The sequence below is a fragment of the Apodemus sylvaticus genome, chromosome 8 (genome assembly GCF_947179515.1).
Source record: "Apodemus sylvaticus chromosome 8, mApoSyl1.1, whole genome shotgun sequence".
Classification (NCBI taxonomy): domain Eukaryota; kingdom Metazoa; phylum Chordata; class Mammalia; order Rodentia; family Muridae; genus Apodemus; species Apodemus sylvaticus.
Genome location: NC_067479.1, coordinates 94,841,305 through 94,862,948, shown reverse-complemented (window position 1 = coordinate 94,862,948; position 21,644 = coordinate 94,841,305). Strand labels below are relative to the sequence as shown.

General features: G+C 52.3%; 1 protein-coding gene across 1 annotated transcript; it reads right to left on the bottom strand.

Moving 5' to 3' along the window:
• Window positions 1-6,466: 6,466 nt before the first annotated feature.
• Sema3g (semaphorin 3G) lies at window positions 6,467-19,730 on the bottom strand. Its single transcript, XM_052190078.1, has 16 exons — window positions 19,564-19,730; window positions 17,088-17,248; window positions 16,920-16,982; window positions 16,538-16,657; window positions 16,160-16,250; window positions 15,929-16,045; window positions 15,619-15,764; window positions 15,325-15,439; window positions 15,145-15,214; window positions 14,718-14,862; window positions 14,245-14,476; window positions 14,064-14,155; window positions 13,120-13,161; window positions 10,650-10,884; window positions 10,271-10,404; window positions 6,467-9,038 (listed from the first exon to the last, which is right to left on the bottom strand). The coding sequence occupies exons 1-16, from the start codon at window positions 19,676-19,678 to the stop codon at window positions 8,574-8,576; spliced, it is 2,343 nt and encodes a 780-aa protein (XP_052046038.1). The 5' UTR covers window positions 19,679-19,730; the 3' UTR covers window positions 6,467-8,573.
• Window positions 19,731-21,644: the final 1,914 nt, after the last annotated feature.

Here is a 21,644-nt window from a genome sequence, read left to right as displayed (position 1 = left end):
TGCCACATACTGAATTCCCAAGGCTTCAGTGAGTCATTGTCACTAATGGTGGAGAAGCATGTTCTCATTTCAGTACTGCTGAATCCTGCAGGCTTAGATCCTAGATGTATATGGTGATCGCCTCAGATCTGGCTAGATTCACTTGAAAACATGTGTTGTTTTGTTACTATCAAAGTGTACAGGAAAGTAATATATTCTTTTTAACACTTATTTTAAATCTGTAACACATTCACTTAAAAGTCTGCAGTGTCGAGGAGTGGAGCTCAGTGGCCAGCACATGCTTACCACGTGCAGGGTCCCGGCATGGCTCACCCGCCAGCACTTGCATCCTTAAGTCATTAGACTATTAAGTCCTAAAAGGACCATAATGGAAACCACTCTCAAATCACCCTTCTCTCTTTCTAGTCCCATTTCCTAAAGGCAACTACCGCCATTTTTAAGCAGTTTCTTAAAACTTTTTTGTTTTTATTTTATGTATATAAGTACACTGTAACTGTCTTCATACACACTAGAAGAGGGCATCGGATCCCATTACAGATGGTTGTGAGCCACTATGTGGTTGCTGGGAATTGAACTTCTGGCAAAGCAGTCGATGCTCTTAACTGCTGAGCCATCTCTCCAGTCCCTATTGTTTTGTTTTGAGACAGCATCTTGATATGTAGCCCTGGCTGGTCTAGCACTTGCTATGTAGGTAGACCAGGGTGCCCTTGAACACACACACCACACCACACCACACCACACCACACACACACACACACACACACACACACCCCTATTGACAACATCTTTAAGTTTATACTATGCTGATACTGCTACCTGCCCCATTCTTACAGGCCAGAAAAATGAATTATAACTATCTTTCCTCTGGGCCATGCCAGTCACTTTACATTAGATCTGAATTCTCTTCAGTTCAGATTTTGAACAGCTGATTTTATGCGTGTGAATGTTTTCCTGAATGTGTGTGTATGTCCCACCTGCATGCCTGATGTCCATGGAGGTCAGGAGTGAGTAGATCCCCTAGAGCCGGAGCTGCCGGTGGTTGCGAACCCCAGGTGGATTCTGGAACTAACCTAGGCACTCTAGAAGAGCAACGAGTGCTCTTAACCTGAGCCAACTCTCCAGCTCCTTAAACAAAATTGTAATTTGAAAATAGTTTACAGGAAAAAAAATGTGAAAAAAAAAACAAAAACAAAACAGTGCAGAGAACTCTCACAGGTTCAAACCCAGAGCCTGTTATCACTGATGTCTTAGATTCATATGGTGAAATTTTCACAACAAATAAACCAATACTTTATTTGTATTGGGAGGCTGGAGAGATGGCTCAGAGGTTCAGAGCACTGCTTGCTCTTCCAGAAATCCTGAGTTCAAATCTCAGCAGCCACATGGTAGTTCGCAACCACCTGTAATGAGATCTGATGTCCTCTTCTGGTATGCAAGCATACATGCAGACAGAGTACTTACACATAAAAAATGCAAAACTATAAAAATGAATATTGATACATAATAATCCATTAAAGGCTACACATCATCCAGATTTTCTTCATTTTCCCTATATTTTTCTATTGTTTTTCATTTCTATCCAGGATACTACATAGCACCAAGTCATCTTTTTGTTTTGGTTTTATTTTCCTCTTTGAGACAGGTCCTCACTGTGTTGCCTTGGATGGTCTGGAACTCGTATGTAAGCCATGTTGGTCTAGAAGTTATCAAATCCACCTGCCTCTGCCTCCTAAGTACTGAGATTAAAGACAGGTGCCACCATTCCTAGCCACACTGAGTCATTTTTAGGTTCCTCTAGGAGATGACAGCTTTTTCTGTGACTGTTTTGTGGAGTACTAATCAGGTATTTTGTATAGTGTCCCCTAACTTGGATTTATCTAATAACTTTTATCATGATCAGACTAGGGTTCTGACCTCTGAAGACCACAGAGGTAAAGTGCATTTCATTACATGAAGTTCCACGCTGTCAGCAGGATTGAAGGCAGTGCCTGTCAGCTGTGCCCCCCTGTGCCTGCAGCCTGCAAGGTGTGGAGGACTGAAGCACCCTCCTCTGTGAGAATGGAGTTCTACACAGATTACCGCTCCTCCCCCATTTGTTTATTGACTCATTTGTACTGTTTATATCTTTACTGTACATATGTATTTTATTGAGATAGTCATCTGGTTTTCACCCCCCGTCTGCCGTTGTTGGTACTCACTCAGACCCTTGAGCCCCCCAGGCCTGCAGCACTAACCTATGTTAAGTCCCTTCACTGACTCACTGCCCTTCTCCTACCAGTTACCACATAGCCTGTGGTAGCTTTTGCCTAGGATTGTCATTTGTGGCCTTTTCTGCTCCCAGCACCTCACCCATGGGCTTTCTGCCTTGTCCTTTTCTGAATGGCTAGGCCTTGGGTCTCCAGCATGGAGAGCACTGACTTTCATTCTCAACCTGTTGAATGCCTCCGCCACCTCTCCATCACTGGGTTCTCACTTGTGGTCTCTGCTGGTGCCCTTGTAGCCCATGTCCTCTGTCAGTCCTACAACAGTAGGTCTGTCTCTTCTGCTGGATCGGAAGCCCCTTGCAGTCCGAGACCGGCTTTGTTAACCATTCTTCATGCTTGTGGTGCGAGCCCAGAATTCCACCTTCAGAGGCAGTTTGCTATTTATTCACACTGGGTTCTTGACCATGTTGTTCTGCTGTTGCACACCAGAGGGCAGTGTTAGCAAGTTGAGGAAGGAGATTGTGAAATCTCTGTTGAGGATTACACAGCTTTAAAGCTCCTCACTTGTTCTAAACACATTAGTTCAAGTTTATTCAGGAGGTGTCTTTATGTTAGACTAAGAGGTGAGTGTCAAAACTAACAGTGACACTGCTACTCGGGTCACATTTAGACAAGACTGTCTGAAAAAGCTCCTCAAGCCTCAAAGTGGCCTTCCTGACCGTGGTGTGGCACCCCACCCCCACCAAATGGCGACTCCCATTCCCAAGGGATATGTGATATGGTTCTATTGCTCTTCTGCACTGCCTTCCTACCACATATACATACACGCATGTGCACACATGCAAACACAGAAAGCCACATGCCCACACACAGCCACCAGAGTTTGTCGTTGATGGTCCAGACGCTATGAAAAGTAGCATCTCTACTGACGCCAATCCAGGGACACAGTGTCAACTTCCCCACCCCCATGCCTCCCCCCACCTCCCCCACCCTTGCCCCGTGTTCCTTGCTGACAGGAGGTGAGTCATGGCATCATGGAGGCCACCAGATGAAAGAAGACTCCTTAGTGACCAAGCAAGGAAACCCCATTTTAAAGGATCAGAGATCACGAGGCTCAGAGTGGGAGTGAAGTCTCACGGCCCCTCCCCCCTTGGCCCTGGCCTCTCGACCCTAGCCTGCAAGCATGCATGCCCGATAAACAGGAAGGCCCCCGCGCCATCAGTGTCCATCCGTCTAAGTGCATCTGAAACCCGTCGGGGCCTTCAAAGGCATCCCTAGGCATCAGGATCAGACTAGAAGGGACGCCATCCTCAAGGAAGCAATTCCCTATTGTGTTCCGTTCCTTGGGAATGGTGAATTTGTAAACAGGCTCTTACATTTAGACAAATCATGCCCTGGCTTTGTGCTGGGCTGTTGTTTTTTCTCCTCTGAACAATGCCCTTTCCATTTGGGCCAGCCGTTCACACTATTGTCCAAGACCCTTGGACTACAGGAAACAGCACCAGATTCTTATCGGCTGAGGTGGGTGGAGGTGGTGTGGACAATGACATCATGTCCACAAAGCAGCCTGCTGTTCTGAATGTCATTCTTCTATATCTGTATCTGCGAGAGCAGAGCTGCCTTGAGTTGCCAACAGTTCAATCTGGACGTCACGTGTTCCTCGTACAGCCCCTTCTATTGGACCGTAGACACCTGGATTCTGCCACGGGACTTTTTTTTTTTAATTAACCTCATCAGGTCACAGTTTTCTGATGGTCCTGGTTCTTTCTCTCTGTCCATGGGAAACAGATATCGGTGTGGATTAGCACCTTCGAGCCTATTCCTCCCTGCCTTCCCCATCCGCAGAGCTCCTGGGAACAGGCCGTCAGCCTCTTGGAGGCCGACGGGTTGGAGATCCCAGCATCCCTTCCAAGGCTCCCTGGAGACCTCACAGCAGTTCTTATTCCCGACAGAGAATGATTGAGGAACTAGAAATTTCCTTAATGAAATTGCAGTTCAGAAAGTGAAAGGCTCCATTGTGAGGCTGCCTTGGAAGAAAGGGAGGGGGGCCAAGGTGAAGAGGCTGGGCAGTGGGAAGTGGGCGCCGGGCCATTGCTACCGCCCTCGGCTCCCATCTACCCGAGAAGTAGGCGAGTCCGGAAAAGGAGCCAGGGTGGGACCCCAACAATCCCCAAGCTTATCAGATATTGTGTCCAATCCTGGCCCTACCTACCCCTTTCTCTCCAGGTCTGTAGCCTTAGAAAAACATGGAGATTAATTTCCGGGGTGTATTCAACACACCCTCCAGACCAGGACACAAGTGAGCCTAAGTTGACTCCTTATTGAAGGTGAGAATTGGACTATTTCTGAGTACGCCTCTCCTCATTTTAAGAAAATGGTGCTACATCAAGAAGTCTCCACTATTGGGCTGACAGGCACATGAGCTGATCTCCCAGGACCTAAGTGGAGCCAGGCTGCTGGCAGCCCACAAGGTCGATTGTCTGTCAGGAGACATCTCCTGAAAGCTGCTACATGCCCGCTCCTCGGGATTCTTGGGTGTCTAAGACCTGACCCAAGCGTGGCTAAATGAAAAGGCACAGAAGCCAATTGAGAGAGCAAAAGGGTATGTCTGACAAGCTCCCCACCATTCCTAAGAAACTGTTCTGTTCAATTGCACCACAGGCTTGAGGTGAAACTCAGCCACCCCTGAGCCCCCTCCTCACACACACACACACAGCCATGCTAGACACTGGAAGAGCCAGAAGAGGCTGAGGAGGCAGGCCCAGAGCGGGAAAGCAGAAGCCAGGGCAGGAAAGACCCCAGACTCAAGCGTTCCGATGCTAGAGGGTTTCCAGCTCTGCACCCCCCCCCCCGGGGCAGAAGGGCCTCTTTCGGTGAAGGAGGTGGAGGCGGACATCTGGGAGTCAGGACTTCTGCTGCTTACAAACGGGGGAGAGAATGATTAACAAATTAATCTCCTGTGCAAAGGGAAGGAGTTAATCTAGTCAGCACTTTTCCAAAATGTGCTCTTGAGAGCACTCGAAAGGGACGTCAGCAGTCCTACCAAAATGAAAACAAAGGGCAGAAGGCCTCGCCACAGTAGATAGGAGCTGGGAGAGACACCATCACGGGACCCCAAGGGCAGAGAGCCTCAGGCCTGGAGCAAGCAGCCCTGAGCGCACAAGTCCTGGAAACTGACAGAGCACGAAGAGCAGGAGGCCATGGACAGTTTCCTGGAATTAGCAGTCCTCAGGACACCATTTCCACAACACTTAACTTGTCTCTTTATCCAAGCCTCTTTCCAGCTCCAAACCTGTGTGGTGAATCATGAACCAGGGATCCAGATACCAGGGGAAGTGTGAGACTCAGAGGGAAAGGCTGCTGGACAAAGATAGAGAGAAGTGAAATTACTGAGGCCAGAAATTGGGCTTGAGGTGACAAGGGTGAGGGAAGGGAAGGTGGGGGAAGACTTTGGGAGCAGGGGCTGTGTACTCTTTGCTGGGTCACTGCCAGGTACGGGCAATGTGATGTCTCTTAGACTGTGGCAATGGTGGCTTGGGCTGGGGCAAGGAGCTTCAGGTTCAGTCAAGCCTAGGTGTTTGTGAAGGGACTAACTTACAAGATAGAAGTGGTGACAGGCCCAAGGGATTGATCCAAGCCGGATGCCCCAGGCTTCCTTCCCTCTGTCTTTGAAATGTTTCTGTAGTTCTTTCCATTTTTCACCTACTATCAGCATAGTCTATACTTTGGGCAGGGTGTCACTGGAGCAGTGGGGATTCTGAGCGCGCCCAGCTCAGTCTCAAGGCTTTCCCTCCCTCCCCCCCCCCCAGAATCTGTAGCCTAGCCCGGCCTGGGCATGATTTCAGTGGGCCTGATATGTATTAGTATATACCTTGGGGAGACGGAGACGGCAGCAGCAGGCTAAGAGGCACTGTTACAAATGTCGAGTGTTGTGTAAAAGGAGCAGCGCTGCCTACGCGCCTGTCTGCCCTTTACCAGCTTTCCCGGCCTCCTCAAAATGCTTCCGAAGTTCCAAGAAGGTCGGCTTTATAAGCCTTCAGGACAGGATTTTTCCTCGTGGATTGAGCAACCTTTGCTTTACAAGCAAAACCCTCAGCCCCTTTCGGCTGCCACAGATCTCCCCGGCGGCTGGAAGGAAGTGCCGGACAGGCCGAGCCTTTCCTGGAGCACGCAGCACTCTTCCCTCTTCACCGGTAGCCAGTATCCATCAGATTAGTACAAAGGCACACAGAGACAGTCGCGATACGATTGAGAGATATAAATAGTTCTTCATCCCTTTCTTTATAGGCTCTGCTTTTCTCGTCAGAACTCAAGGGCAGCACGATAACAAATATCAACAGCAATTTCAATAAAGTATGCTTGGAAGACCGAGAGGCCGAGAGGCCCATTTTGAAATGGTAACACAGATACAGTTCACACCTATGGGCCTTTTCAGGATGCTCATAGTACAGTACCGTGGGGAAGGCCGCAGTGGGCAAGAGCTGTCCTATGTTCCCAAGTACAGGGATACATTGTTTAGGATATTGAGTCCCTTCTCCCGTGTTTTCCAGAGCCATCTCCCTAGAGGACCCTGCCCAGAGCTTGCCAAAGCCAGACTCAGTCCAAATGCCACTGGGGGTCTAGGTTGCCACCATGTGTCTTCTCAGGGTCTCCTCCACCCCTTTCCTCTCCTCTGTCTCCCCATCGCCTCTCTAGCTTTTACCCACTCCTCTCTCCCCTTCCTTCATCCACCAGTATCCCAAGGGACCACAGCCACAAGAGGAAGGAATTTGGGTTTCCACAGGTGGATTTCAGGGCTTCTGTTTGCCAGATAAGCAGAGGGTGCAAGTTCAGATCTCAGCACCCTGGGGTGCCAGGGCAGGGGAAAAAAACCCAAGGCCCTTGGGTTTGAACTTCTGTCCCACACAAAGCTCCTTCTTACTCTTTCGTCTCCCCCACCCCCGCTCCACCCTTTTTTTCCCCCTTTTCAAAGGAGAGAGCACAGACGTCCATCTTGTGCGTCACTAACTTCTTCACCCTCAGGCTGGGGATAACTTTTCATTTAATTGTCCTCCTCCCCCTCCCTCTCTGCTGCTCCCCAGCTGCAGGAACTACCGATGGCTAAGCCCCTCCCCCAGGCCCTGCCAGATGAACCCTTGTCACTCAGCCCCATCCCCCATCCCCCAGAGCAGCAGGATTTACCATGCCAGCTTTCTACTTCGCATTCTCCCAGAGAGAGAGAGAGAGAGAGAGAGAGAGAGCGAGCGCTGGGCTTTAGCTCAGTGGTGGAGCATTTATCTAGCATGCGTGAGGCCCCTAGATTTGATCCCAAGTACCACAAAACACATGGGAATCTTGTAAACGAACTCCCATGACAATTCTCAATAGAGACTCCAGGGTTGGAAATAGCAGGTCTGCCCAGTGGCTCCTGAACCAACCGATGTCACTTTCATTCTTGAGGACGCCTGCTCACGAACCCATGGACCCACCTCTCTCTAGTTCCTTGTAGCTCTAGACAAAGCCCAGGACGCAGGTCCCAACCACTGGCTGCAGTTTTCAGGGACCACTGCTAGCCTCACAGGCCTGAGCGTGCCGGCCTCACCTTTAGGAAGGTCGCCCATGCTTCCCACCCCTACCCTTCCAGCCCTCTTCTTCCTCTCTTTGGTCCACAGAGCCTTCCCCTGGTCCTCAGGAAGAAGCTCTGATAGTGAGATGCAGGCACCCCAGCAAGCCTGGCCTGACAATTTGGGACCTGGGGAAGGGTATCATATTGTGAGACAACTCTTCCCGGTTTAAAAAGGACGCCAGGCCCAGGCAACCTCCAGCTTCCAGCAAGTCTTGCCTGTGAGTGAGTATGAGGCGGTGGTGGGCTGAGACGCATGGAGCAGCCCCAGCTCCTCAGCGCCTCCACCTTCTCTCACACCTCTGCTGGGGCAAGCGTTTCATATCAGGGGTTACCTTAGGAATCTACCTTCCACTCTTCTGGTGGACTGACAATATACCCCCTCAGCGCCACCCAGACACCCACTCCGAGGGTCGCTCAGAATGGCCATTGTTCAGCCAGCTGGGAAAGACCCACCCAACTTGCCTCTGGGCACAACCGGAAGTGTGCTCCGGAAGCCACACCATCTCTGAGAACAAACAGCAGGCCCCTTGGGACTACAAGTGGTCCGGAGGTGCCAGCACCAGCCTGGGACTGAGAACACGGAGAAAGGCGGGGCTAGGCTGAGGTCAAGGCCCCTCCCACCAGCCCCCAGTCTTTCCTGTAGGTGGTAGAGATTTCCTCTAATAGGTTACCGGGTGTCCCGGACTCCTCTTTCCTAGCTGGGTGGGAGAGAGATACTGTTGAGTCCCCCGGCCCAGCCCGACCACCCCCTTCTCAACCATCTTCTAAGTGGCTTCTACCTCCCGGGGTGTCCGATTGTGCTCGGCCTGCACCCTGCTCTTCATCTTCTTGCCCGTCTCGAGCCCCGCCCAGCTCTTGCCCTTCGCCTGCTTTCCCTTTCCGTGGAAGGAGCCCGAGCGCTCCCCGACGCCCCTGCACCACACACGTTCACAGTACTCATCCACGCGGGGCAGGTTGGCGAAACCAGTGAGCTGAAGGATGTCCTTATACCAAGTCTTGGGTGAGGCAGAGGCCGGGCTTCCCCAGGCTGAGGGCACCTCTAGCTTTGGCTCGCGAAGGAGCAGACTGTCCAGCTGCACAGCCGCAATCACCTCCAGGGCAAAACGAACCACAGTCTGGGAGAAGCCGTGCTCCAGAGTGGTGCAAGTGTAGTTTCCTGCATCAAGGCGGCCGAGCCTTCGGAACAGCAGCCCCTGGGCCGTCTGCACAACTCGTTCATCCGTCTTCACCTGTCGGGGGAGGGGAGTAGGAGGGTACAGGGGACATCAGCAAGGAGTTGGGGCGAACATTCACCTCAAGTTCTTTACTCTGCCTTTCCACCTTTACCATTTGCGGGGTCCAAGCCCTGCCTCCCCGACCCCGCCCTTGCCAATTCCCTCTCTCCCAAGGTTGGCCTAATCACTTGACAGGATCTCAGACAGACCATGAGCTAATTTCAGGCAAGCAGGACTCACCTTTCTGAAGAGTAGGACAAGGACCTATGAAGAAGGCTTCCCTAAGACTGAATGGCTGTGTGTCCCCAGAGCCCTAAGACCATCAGAGAAGTCTACACAAGCACCCAGGGAGCCGAGGAGTTAGGGTCATGTCTATGAGGTTTTACTCTGAACTAAAGAAAACCACACACACACATTTACGTACACACACACACACACACACACACACACAAGGCCTTCCCTGTCTTGGTCTGTTCTGCTCACTCCCCGACAGTGAGAGGCCCACAGCCCGAGCCTGGGGTGGGCGAAGTGCCCACTTGTGTGTGGGAGGCAAACCCTGGCTCTGGCCCCAAGCTCTTGCGCTAACCCCATCTGTGCATCTGAGCGTCGTGGGTGAACGGCCTGGGTGGTTAGCATTGTGTAACCTCATCTTATTGCTCTCCCTACTCCAGGGAGTCTCCTCAGTGCCCGGCCCCACAGCTGGTCCCACGCTTGCCTCCCCTGGCTCCTGAGCTGGAGGAAGAGCCCCTCCTGTAACCAAACCCCTCCCTTTCTCCCCCTCCCCATGGGAAAGCAGTTCCAGACTCCGCTCTGCCCATGCTTGGCTTCAAGCCCTAGACTGAAGCCATCTTAGGGTTGACAAATCTTCCCAGTCAGGGGGAAAAGAGGAATAACAAGAAGCACAAGGCTAGGAATGGGAGGTGATGTGGTGGTCAGGGACCAGGCTTGAGGCAGAGAAGAATTAAGAAACTCTAGGGAAGAGATTGCTTGGAAGCTGAGCCACATGTGTTAGCACGAGAACTTCCTGAACAACTTAGTGACCATTCACAGAGTAGGAAGGCTGGAGCTACAGGCAGCCCAGGCACTCCCGGAAGCAGAAATGGGGGCAGTTCCTCACAGGTACCCCAGGGTATCATAGACATTTTTCTCAGGAAGAACGTGGCTAGCTTACTCCAGAGTCCCTTTCTAGAGCTTAGGATTTGGGGTTCAAGGAGAGAAGTGGATCTCCGGGCAGGGTCTTCACTTACCTGGTCGCTCCCCTTATCCCCTGGCCTTTGTAAGAACCAGCGCACTGCAGCCTGAGGAGACTTGGGCAGGCACTCAAGGAAGGTACTGTTGTGCTCTGTGCCAAAGACTCTGGTCACTAGTCCCGAAGCTTCTTCTGTAGAGAGCACAAGGCCAGGTCAGTTTTAGAAACTAGGGGACCCAGACTCTGAGGGTCACAGACTAACTCCTCCAGGATACCTGTGTAGTGAGGACTTAGGTGACACTACCCTAAAGGCTCCATGTAGCTGCACAGATAGGGGAACTGAGAACTTTATTATGACAGAACTTTTCCAAGCCTATGCTTCCCAGGGACGGAGCCCAGTCCAAAGGGTGACGCACGTCCCGGGGCCCACCACTCACTGTTTTGGCTCTGGCCCTGGCCCAGACACTGCACGGCAGGGTTGCCATGTCGTATGTCCTGCCGACGGAACCTGCGCTTGCCGGAGCTGGGGCGGTAGCGGGCACAGGAAGAGCCGTCCCAAGCACAGTATGGGTCCCGGGCCAGGCAGCACTCAGCACAGGCACTGCCGTAAGTCTCACACTGGTGCAGCTGCAGCCGGGCCACGCCCAGTGGAGAGCCCACATACAGTGTTTGCTGGAGAAGAAATGCAAGCAGAACCCCAGTGAGCTGGGTCACTTCACTAACAGGCTCTCAACCCCCAAGCTTTCCTGAGAACTATCAGTTTCAGGAAGGCTTCCAGAACCTCTTGAATTCATTCACAAGGACAGGGATGCTGAATGGATTCCAGAGCCCATGCTAGGCTATGAGTAGGCGGGACTGGAGCTGGGGTCTTCTCTATAAGTGACTTCTTCAGGCCTTCTCTGCTGTCAACCTCTGCCTCTAGCTTAGTGGACTCTGTGTGATTAGCCTCTGGCTTTAGAGTTGCACCTTGCAGGCCTGTCTGACATTTTGACCCTGTGATATGAAGTTGTCCTCTGCAAGGGTCATGTATGAGCGACTGAGTTACCAAAACCAAATTAAGAAAAAAACTCACGTTTTAAGTAAGCGTATGAGTTTGTGCTGGGCCACAGACATGGCCGTCCTCAGCTGCATGTGGCCATTGGCTATAGACTGGGCATGTTCACAGTGATTCCAGTACAAAAGCTGAGCTGTGGACCCGTAAGATGGCTCAGCAGGAAAAGGCGCTGTCCACCCAACCTGACAATCTGAAGTTGTTCCCCTCTGTCCTGCGTGGCAAATGGAGAGAACTGGGCTCCCACAGACTGTTCTCTGATCTCTAGCCTCCATTTGCCATGAGAACTTTTAGGGCCTTGTAGACACGGTGCCTTGCTTACTGCAACGTGGGCATGGCAGGGTCTTACCAAAGTAATAAAAAATATTTTAAAGAAGTTAAAAACTTTGGGGTGTTTGCCCAGAGACTAGGGATGATAGCTCGATCGAGTGCTGCAGCAGAAAGAGCCGAGCCCATACATGTGGATGTAAAAAAAAAGCCCCACTTGCAATCCCAGGCTAGGGAAGCAGAGGCAGGCTTTAGGGCCTGCTGGCCAGCCACCCTCACCTGATTGGCAAGCTCTGGGCCAATGTCTCTGTCTCAAAAATGATGAGCAGCACCTGAGGGGGTCCTCTGGCCTACACACACACAGGCACATACAGATACACACACACACACACAGGCACATACAGATACACACACACACACAGGCACATATAGATACATACACACACACAGGCACATACAGATATACACACACACACACACAGGTACATACAGATACACACACACACACAGGCACATACAGATACACACACACACAGGCACATACAGATACACACACACACACAGGCACATACAGATACACACACACACAGGCACATACAGATACACACACACACACAGGCACATACAGATACACATACACACAGGCACATACAGATACACACACACAGGCACATACAGATACATACACACACACAGGCACATACAGATACACACACACACAGGCACATACAGATACACACACACACACAGGCACATACAGATACACACACACACAGGCACATACAGATACACACACACAGGCACATACAGATACATACACACACACACACATACAAGCACATACAGATACACACACACCTACACACAGGCACATACAGATACATACACACACACAGGCACATACAGATACATACACACACACAGGCACATACAGATACACACACACACACACAGGCACATATAGATACACACACACAGGCACATACAGATACACACACAGAGGCACATACACACACAGGCACACACATAGGCATACACATACACACAGGCACACATACACACATAGGCACACACACAGGCATACATACACACAGGCACATATATAGGCACACTGCACACACAGGCACCCACACACACAGGCACACATAACACACAGGCACGCACACACACACACACACACACACACACACGGAGACACACACAGGCACACTGCACACATAGGCATACACACACAGGCACATACACAGGCACATACACACACAGGCATACACACACACAGGCACACACACAGGCACACATATACACACAGGCACACACACACTAATAGGCACACACACAGGTATACATACACACAGAGACACACACAGGCACTGTATACACAGGCACACATACACACACAGGCACACAGGCACACACATACACACACACAAGCACACACACAGGCACACATACACACATAGGCACACACATACACACACACAGGTACATATATACCCACACACAGAGGCAGACATACACACAGGCAATAGGCCCAGCTCTCCAGGAGAGCCCAGGCAAGTGCAGGAGAGGGATCCAGGGGCTGGCCTTACCCTTTTGACAGAGATCTCCATCTCAGTGATGGGCGTTGGCACCTAGAGAAGGAATGGGATCTTAGGATGGGTAGGTGAACGCTCTGCATAGCCCCCCTGTTGTCACCACCGCCCAAGCCCCTGGTGGGCGTCAGTTGCCCTCACCTGATCACTGTGTCCAATGGCTGGACAGGATTTGGGGAAGGTGACACAGACCCATGACCTCAGCTCTGGAGCAGCTGAGGCCGGAAGCTGGGCAGTTCAAAGCCAGGCCGCTCTCTATAACAAGTTCCGTCTAAGCTAAGCTATAGAGAGAGGCGTGGTCTCAAAAGTACAGACACCTGCTGGGTGTGATCGTGCAGGCCTTTCATCCCAGCACTGAGAAGGCAGAGGCAGGTGGATTTCCATGAGTTTGAATTCAACTTAGCCAACATGGTGTACCCCAAGCCAGCCAAGGATATATAGCAAGACCTTGTCTTAGAAAGGGGGAGCCGGGAGTGGAGTGTTTCCCAGACATCTAAGAAGGTACCCTCATACTGACTGGCTTCCAAGAGGGAGGCTTGGCACAGAGTTCCACTGTCTCCTCCCACAATATTCCCCAGCCATGAACCAGCTGTCCTAAACCGTTAACCTCATGTCCAGAGGTAAAATAGCCCCCAAACACAGACAATCCCTGTCCAGTTATTTGGGGGAAGGGAGACCAGAAGTCTCAAATGCTTTGCACTGCAACTCGAGCCTGAGGAGGCTTTATCAACCGTGCTCTCCTCGACCACCCCTCCCCAGAGAGCACCAGACATCGTGAGTGTGGCCTGCCTGCTTCTCCAGCTCTCCCAGTGATTCAGGAGCACCCAGGGCCTCTTCAGCAGTGTGTGCCATATTTTGAGCCCTCCCCTGGGTTTACTCTCCTGGAGCCTACCCCATGCCCAGGGGTGAGAGGTGGAGCAGTTCATTAACCCCTTGCTTACCTTAAAGACCTGGAGCTCCTCCAGAACTACTTCTTCAGGTTCAGTCAAGCCACTCCCCTGGAGGGCAATGACTTTGAGCACAGAACCTGAATCTGGAGCAGGGGAACAAAGGTTAGTGAGACAAGAAGCTACCCTCCCCCACTCCCTGATAAACCTGGCTGCCTCTGGCCATCCCTCTTACCAGTCCCTAGGAAGATGACATCATAGGTCCCATCCTCAGCCTCTACTCGGTCCACCACAATCTGGCGCAGTTGCTGAGTCAAGTGAGTTTTGACCAGGACAGGGCGGCCACGCCGAGGCCTCACAGGCTGGTACATGAGTGGGTGGGCTCGGACAAACTGCAGCACCTCATCCGGGTAGTCCTTGGTGCTGCCAAAGGGTCGGCCTGGCTGTGCGGTCATCTTGCTAGGACACTGGGAACAGCAGCAGAGGGAACACTTAGAGTCCCTAGGACAGATGGCACTACCCAGCCTCTTTCTATCTCCAGGGGGTCAGGCACACAGCAGAGACTCCCTCCCGCCCCACCCCCCAACAAACCCTCTGGAAGCCTAGCCCACTTCTGCCAAGTAGGCAGTGTAAATCAGAAGCTTTTCTATGCAAGAGGCCCCACTCATCAACTTAGGCTCTATTGCCTGACCCCAAGCAGTTACTTACCACACCAGGGCGGGGGAAGGGCACCTTGCCCCCATAGGGTCCCCACTGATGCTGAGGGCCATCTCGGTGGGCAAAGGGCCCATTGAAGACCTCCCAGATGTCTACCATGTGGTACACGCAGACGGCAAAGCCCTGGAACACAGCACTGCCAAAGGCAAACAGGGACAGTCAGGCCAGGCCAAGGTGGTTGGGGAGAAGGGGGACACAAGCTGACTTCATAAGTGATAAAGAAGATGACAGTGGCTGCTGAAAACGAAGACTGGGACACAGGACACAGAGACAGAGGAGACAAAACAGAGATGGAGATCAGAAAATAGACAGTCACTGAATCAAGGAGAAAGACCATCGAAGGTCGGTAATCAACAGAAAAACCAAGGGGACAGAGACCAGGCTGGGGTGGCAGGGTACCAGGCTCATGTGTGCTCACCTGACGGTGCTGAACAGCGCATACACCTCAAGGTTCTTCCCTGCCTTGGGCCACAGCAGGAACACATCCTCTGGGACACAGAAAGAGGCGTAAGCATTATAGCCACTACCAATGACCTGACTTACCAGCTCTGAGCCCTCCCCACTCCCCGAACCTAGGCTTGCCTGGCCATTCCCTTACCCAGCTGGTCAAAGTGAGTCTCGGCCCCACCCGGGCCAGGCACAGAGCATACCAGCCTGGCCTTGAGGAAGGTGCTCCATTTGTTTACCAGGACCCGCTGACCGCCAGCGTCATTCTGTGGAATAGAGGGCAGAGTCAGCTTTATGCCCCATGAGTATGGGCCCCACCCACCTCCTGTTCCTCTACCCTCAACCACAGAGGAAGGGATGTATATCTGCATTGTGCCCTTGCCTCAGTTTCTCTACTGTGAAGGGACAGGGGTCTTGAACCTTGCCACCCCACCACGGCTCTCACCACACAGACGCGGCCCACGCGGCTGATGGTGACATGACCTGGGCCACCATCTGGTGACGGGACAGTCTCAGAGAAGAAGAAGTACACCTTGTCATCATCTCGGTCAGAGTTATCTGGGATCCGAGCAGCCATCACAAACCGGGGGTCTGAGAGGGTGACAAGGTAATGATGTGCCAAGGGAAGCCACATGCCTCCCTGACCTCAGGAGCTGGAGGTGCAGCCTGTCCATCATGGGCCACATTTTATCTATCTCCTCTCCTCCCAGTTAGAGGGATGGGTCCCAAGCAGTTTTGCCCTCAGGGGGCCTCACCATGTAGGAGGCTCTGGTCAGAGTCAGAACGCAGAGCTGGTCTGGGACCCCCACTCCGGAAAATCATGGCCTCACGTCCCAGGAAATCAGCAGTGAGGCCGGTGTACAGCTCCCCACCTAGCCGGGACCAGAGTCAGGAGAGAGCGCGAGCCCCAGCACCCAGCCCCATCCCTCCCAGCGCTATGGGCCAACTCCCACCCTCCTGGCCCGCTCTGGCTTGGTATCACCCACCTACAAAGGTGCTGGCAAAGGGACGACTGGGCTCGTGTGGGCAACGCCCCCTCCCATTTTCCACGCTGCTGGGATCCAAGTGGAGCACATGCTAGATACAGGGAGGAATGGGGCATGAACGGGGCCACCTGGGAAAGAAGCAGCACCTCAAGCAGACAGTGATCTTTGCGTGCAACTGGAGCGGAGGGTTGGGGGCAGGGCAGAGATCCTCATCCGCTGAGGCCTCGGCCTCTCTGATGGGGTCAGCACCCCAGCACAAAGGCGTCTTTCAAGCCCCTGCCCCCTCTGCCCCCTCTGCCCTACCCTGGTTCAATGGGAAGCGTTCAGACAGTGGAGAGGAAATGTCACAGCTTCTCATGGGGACAGGCCCAGGCTCACCTCCCCTCGATGCCCCACTGTGATGAAGGTGCAGATTGGCTGGAAGGCTCCCGTGCCGCAGGCCAGCACATGGGTCCGGTTATGAGGTTGTAAGACCCGCACAAAGTTGGCACACTCCGTCTGCAGGAAAAGGAGGAGTCTGAGGGATGAGGGAGAAGCACACCATCTCCTCAGGTTCTAAGGCTCGGCTCTGCTGCATATCAGCTCTGGGAACATGGTGGGCGCCACATTCTCTCCAGACTTCCAGAGGGTCCAGAAGGTTCGGAAATGCTTATGGTCTGCTCCAAATCTTCCCAGGAGAGGCACCAGGGAAGTGGCTGCAGGCCATTCTGAGAACCCAGGTAGTATGGGCTGGAGGTTGGTTCTTTCCAACAATACTCACCAACGGATCTTTTCCCTTTCGGACGCATTCCACCTTCTGTCCTGGCTGTGGTGGCCACAAGACCTGAAACACAGCCAGCCAGCAATCTCAGTGCCCTTAAACTCATGGTTTCTCCATCTGGCCTCCACGTGGAAGTCCCCCCTTTGATCCCCCCATGAGTCCGCTCACCTCCCGGGGATCTGGCCATGCCTGATCCAGTCTCAGAGAGTAAAGGGCATCTCGGCCTCCCAGAAAGAGGCGATCTCGATACTCATCCAGATACATGACTTGGAGGTCTAGGGAGCCCCGTGGGCCCAGAAAGACAGCAGAGCGGTTGGCAGACAGGAGATCTAGCAGAGGGCAAAGGAAGAGAATTAAGGTCTGCTACTGAGCCTACTTCCCCAGCCAGGACATAGGAACCAGGATCCCAGCTATGCACTCAGCACACATGGACATCTGAAAAATGTTACCATCCCCCAGCCTTGCTACCAGGCTTTTGGGACATGGTTCTTGGGGCAAGTGGTACCAGTAGCTCTCAGCCCCTGCCCAACCCTGTCCAGTTTACCTTCATACTTTTTATAGAAAAAGATATATTCATTTACTTTATGCAAGTGCTCTGTGTGTATGCCTGCTTGACAGAAGAGAGCGTCAGATCCCATTACAGATGGTTGCGAGCCACCATGTGGTTGCTGGGAATTAAACTCAGGACCTCTGGAAGAGCAGACAGTGCTCTTAACCACTGAGCCATCTCTCTAGTAATTTTGTTTGTTTTGGTTTTTAGTGGACCCGAAGATTAAACTTAGGGTCCCCCTCCATTATGCTCCGCACCCAAGCATTCTGCCACCATGCCACATCCTGAGGGTTCCCTGTCCTCTGTTCTTCAGACCCTTGGTCTTTCAGCTGACAGCTTCCCGGTGTCCTAGCAAAGTGCTTGGATCCTTGTATCCTAGTGTCATTGCTAAGTGCCCAGGGAAAACAGCTCCACTGACAGAAATGGCATCAGAGAGCCTGGCGAGGAGCTAGCTGGAAGAGTCAGGAAGAAGGCGGAGGAGTGTGAACACTCAAAACACTGGCTCTACTGAGAAGGCAGGGAGGTCAGGAGAACATGCCTCAGCAGAGGGCACACCAAGACACAGGGCAGACTGGGCATGGCCAGACAGAACTCCAGCCTCAGAGCTACAGACAAATGGACACTCTCCCTTGTACGCACTGCCCTATCATCTGATCCCAAAGATGGAGGGATCAAAAGCCCCAAGAGTTTTGATATAGTCCCTTGTGTCTGCTTGGGGAGATGGAAGCGAGGCCTCAACAAAGGACTAGCAGAGTTGTCCAAAAGGGGCAGCCTGCCACCCTTGGGAAGGCCCTGGTAACCCTTTGTCCGGAATTCCTCAGGCACACCACTCCATCCCCAAACTTATTAGTGGCCTCTTCAGGACACCCTGCTTGGCTAGCTGAGACTTCCCTCTTGGAGGCCGTTCCTAGTAGCCTGACTGCCCCTCGAAGCCATAGCTCCCAGAACAAAGAGTCCTCTTCCCCCATGGTCTCCACCGCAAGCTCCTGCCATCCCCCTTCTGACTGAGGTTCCCAGGAGAAGATGATTCTTCTCCCCCAAGAAGAATCTGCAAGGCTGCTGAGATGGCTCAGTGGGAAAAGGCACTTGTCGTCAGACCTGACAACCCGAGTTTGAGCCCCAGAGCCTCACATGTGTAGAGAGAACCAGTTCCTGCAAGTTGTCTTCTGACCTATACATACGTACAACATGCACTGTGGTACATGTGCACCTAGACAAAACACTCTCACATCCTCTCTCTCAGATAGATGATAGATACATAGATAGATAGATGATAGATTGATAGATGATAGATAGATACATAGATACATACATAGATAGATACATACATAGATACATTGATAGATACATACATAGATACATAGACACATAGATACATAGATGCAATACATTTTTGTTGAAGAAGAATCTATAATTAGATCTTATAGTTTCATTTGTCTCAGATCATTTGTCTCAGAACCACACAGCTAGGTTAGAGCGGAGGACCACTTCTACACACACACACACACACACACACACATACACACACACACACACACACGAGTGAGAGACAGATAGACACAGAGACACAGAGACACAGAGAGAAGATGGCAGAGGAAGGCTGAGACTCTCCTGGACTAGAGATGGAGAGGGGATGGTCAAGTGAGCATGGATGGTGGTAAGTCAGGGCAGGCTGCACGAGGTGAGAAAGGCTCCTCCCTTCCCTGTGTCTGTGGCTCAGGACCAGACAGACAGACTTCTACCCACTCCCTTGATATCTGCCCAGACCCTCTTTATACCCTCCCTCTGCCCAATCAGTCCATCCATCCCCCTTCCTTCTCTGTGCCCATCCCTATAGATAGCTCTCAGGGTTTCCATCTCCCTCCCTCCCTTTGTGGCAGTCTCCTCAGTTTCCCCCTTGTATCAGTCTTCCACTTTGACCATGGCTCCCGATGTGTCTACCATTCCTGCCCATGGTCATCCCTAGCGTCATTCAGAGTCTGACTGGGAAACCTTACCCATGCTGCTGCTGGCTGACTAAAGGATGTCCTAGAGCCACAGACATTCACGGACATTCACAACAGACACACAAACAGGGCAGACACCGGCCAGTACCTCTGTAGGAGAGCCGCAGACGAGGCACGCTGGGGCTGGGACCAGGGCTGGGGCTGCCCACGTGGAACAGAAGGCTCCCCAGGAGGCAGCAGATGGCCCAAGCGGAGCGGGCCATGCTGGGGGAAAATAATGAGCTGCCCTCTGATCCTGCTGCTGGGTGTAGTTTGCTCTGCTGCCACCAGGCCAGCCACTTATAAGGCAGTGGCTCCACCCAATGCTGGGCGGGAAGGCGGGAGAGGAAGAGCTGAGCGCTCCAAGCCTGCCATCTACCTGCCAATTGTCCGTTTGTCCGGCCACCTCAACTGGTCCACTCAACGCCTGTGCAGCTAACTGGTCCGTTCCTCCTTGGGAGACTCTCACCCAGCTGAGGTGTGAACAGTTGGAGTGACAGACGCTCACAACAAATGCTCCAGCAAAGTGGCAAAGGGACAGGATAACCTGAAAAGGAGGTCGGGAATCAGGTGGGGGTCTGGCTTCACTCCCTGCCTCTCCAGAGCCATCCTCATCACTAGCCCTGAGCTAGCTGGGTATCCTTGACCTGACTGCCAAGCTCTCCACTGTGCCTAAGCTGTGGTGGATAGATGATTCATTTCAGCTGCATCCTGGTAGGGCTTAAGGTCCAGCCATACTTCACAGGTCTGGCACTGGTAAGAAATGGATGTCTGAGGTAACGATTCTCAACCTATGACCTCTTTGGGGACCAAATGGACTTTTCACGGGAGTTGTCTAAGACCATCTAACATGTGCATTGCAATTCATAACATTAACAAAATGATGGTTATGAGGTAGCAATAAAAAAAATGTTATGGTTGGGGAATCATCACATGAGGAACTGTATTAAAGGGTCGCAGCATTAGGAAGGTTGAGAAGCACTACCTAAGGTCTCCTACCCAGATCTCCCCAGGCTCCACAGCCCCTCTCTGAATCCACCAGGTTCTATCTCAGCTCAGCAGGCTTTCTCTGAGGTAAGGGACGAGGTTGATGCTCAGGAGAGCTTCCAATGTCTTGCTTCCTTCAGGTTTTTAGAGGCCCAGGGGCCAGAGCACAACAGGTTGGTGGTGAGTTCTTCCCAAGCCCACGGTCTCTGCAGGGTTCACTGTTCTGCCCTAAACTCCAGCATGGCGCGCATGAAAAGGAACCAAGGGGGAGATGCTCTGAGGAACTGAAGCTGGGTAAGGGGGAGCCCCCCCCCCAAAGCCTCCTTTCAAAGCAGTTTCCAGAACTTCGGCCGCCACCTCTCATTTCTCCCTGCCCTGAACTCACCTTTCAGAACTCCTGGCCTTCAAAGTTAGAGCTCCCAGGTTCTAGAAACGCCTGTAGGGTGGGCCTCCCAGATGGACTGGCCTGAGACCTCAGAAGGTGGGTAGCAGAATGCTCACCACCAACCTTTCAGAGAGAGACAGTCATGATTAAGATGATGGAAGTCTGAAAACAGGCCCGGCTCAGCCCTGGAACCCTCTTCTGCTGCTGGGCCTCCTGGAGGGCTAGTGTCCTGGGACCCTACCTCCCCTCCCATCGCTTCTCTAGAAAGAAAATAGAGCAGCCCTTGGCTCAGCACGAGAAGGACCCATGACTTGCACTTTCACCTCCCCCTTCCCTGGACCCTTGAACATTAATATGGTGGAGGTTTCTTACTTGGAAGCAAACCAGGGGCTGCTCAGAGACTCTAGTAACTGGCCCCATCCCGCCCCTGCCTGAGTCTGCTGAAGAGCTCTAACCAATGGCCTTTATTTCCTGGATCTGCCTTCTCTTAGGCAAGGACCAGCCATCCTGTATGAACTTACAAACTGAAAAATAATATCTGTCCAGGGGCTGCTACAGTGGTGGTTCTGTCCTGGGATCTCAGGAGGATGGAGATATTCTGCCTTCCTGGGGAAATATTGTGGTACCTAGCCCAGGCTGAGGCCTTATGTCTTGCTTGAGGTTGAGCTGAACAACCTGCCCTTCAGCCAGCATGTGGCCCCAAGTTGAGGGTGTGAGCAGGAGACCAAACCACTCCTCCTCCACCACCCTTGGGGTCTCTACTCAGCCCGACCTTCAGCTGTGGCTGTAGAGAAGGCTGTGTCTACCAGGACAGGCAT

Bases quoted from the DNA above. Each gene is read 5' to 3' on its own strand.
- Sema3g (XM_052190078.1), bottom strand. From the start codon at position 19,678: ATGGCCCGCTCCGCTTGGGCCATCTGCTGCCTCCTGGGGAGCCTTCTG. The intron at 16,251-16,537 runs GTGAGCCTGGGC...CCCTGTATCTAG, and splicing joins CAGTGGGGCATCGAGGGGAG to CATGTGCTCCACTTGGATCC. The intron at 13,162-14,063 runs GTAAGCAAGGGG...TTCCTTCTCTAG, and splicing joins AGGAGCTCCAGGTCTTTAAG to GTGCCAACGCCCATCACTGA.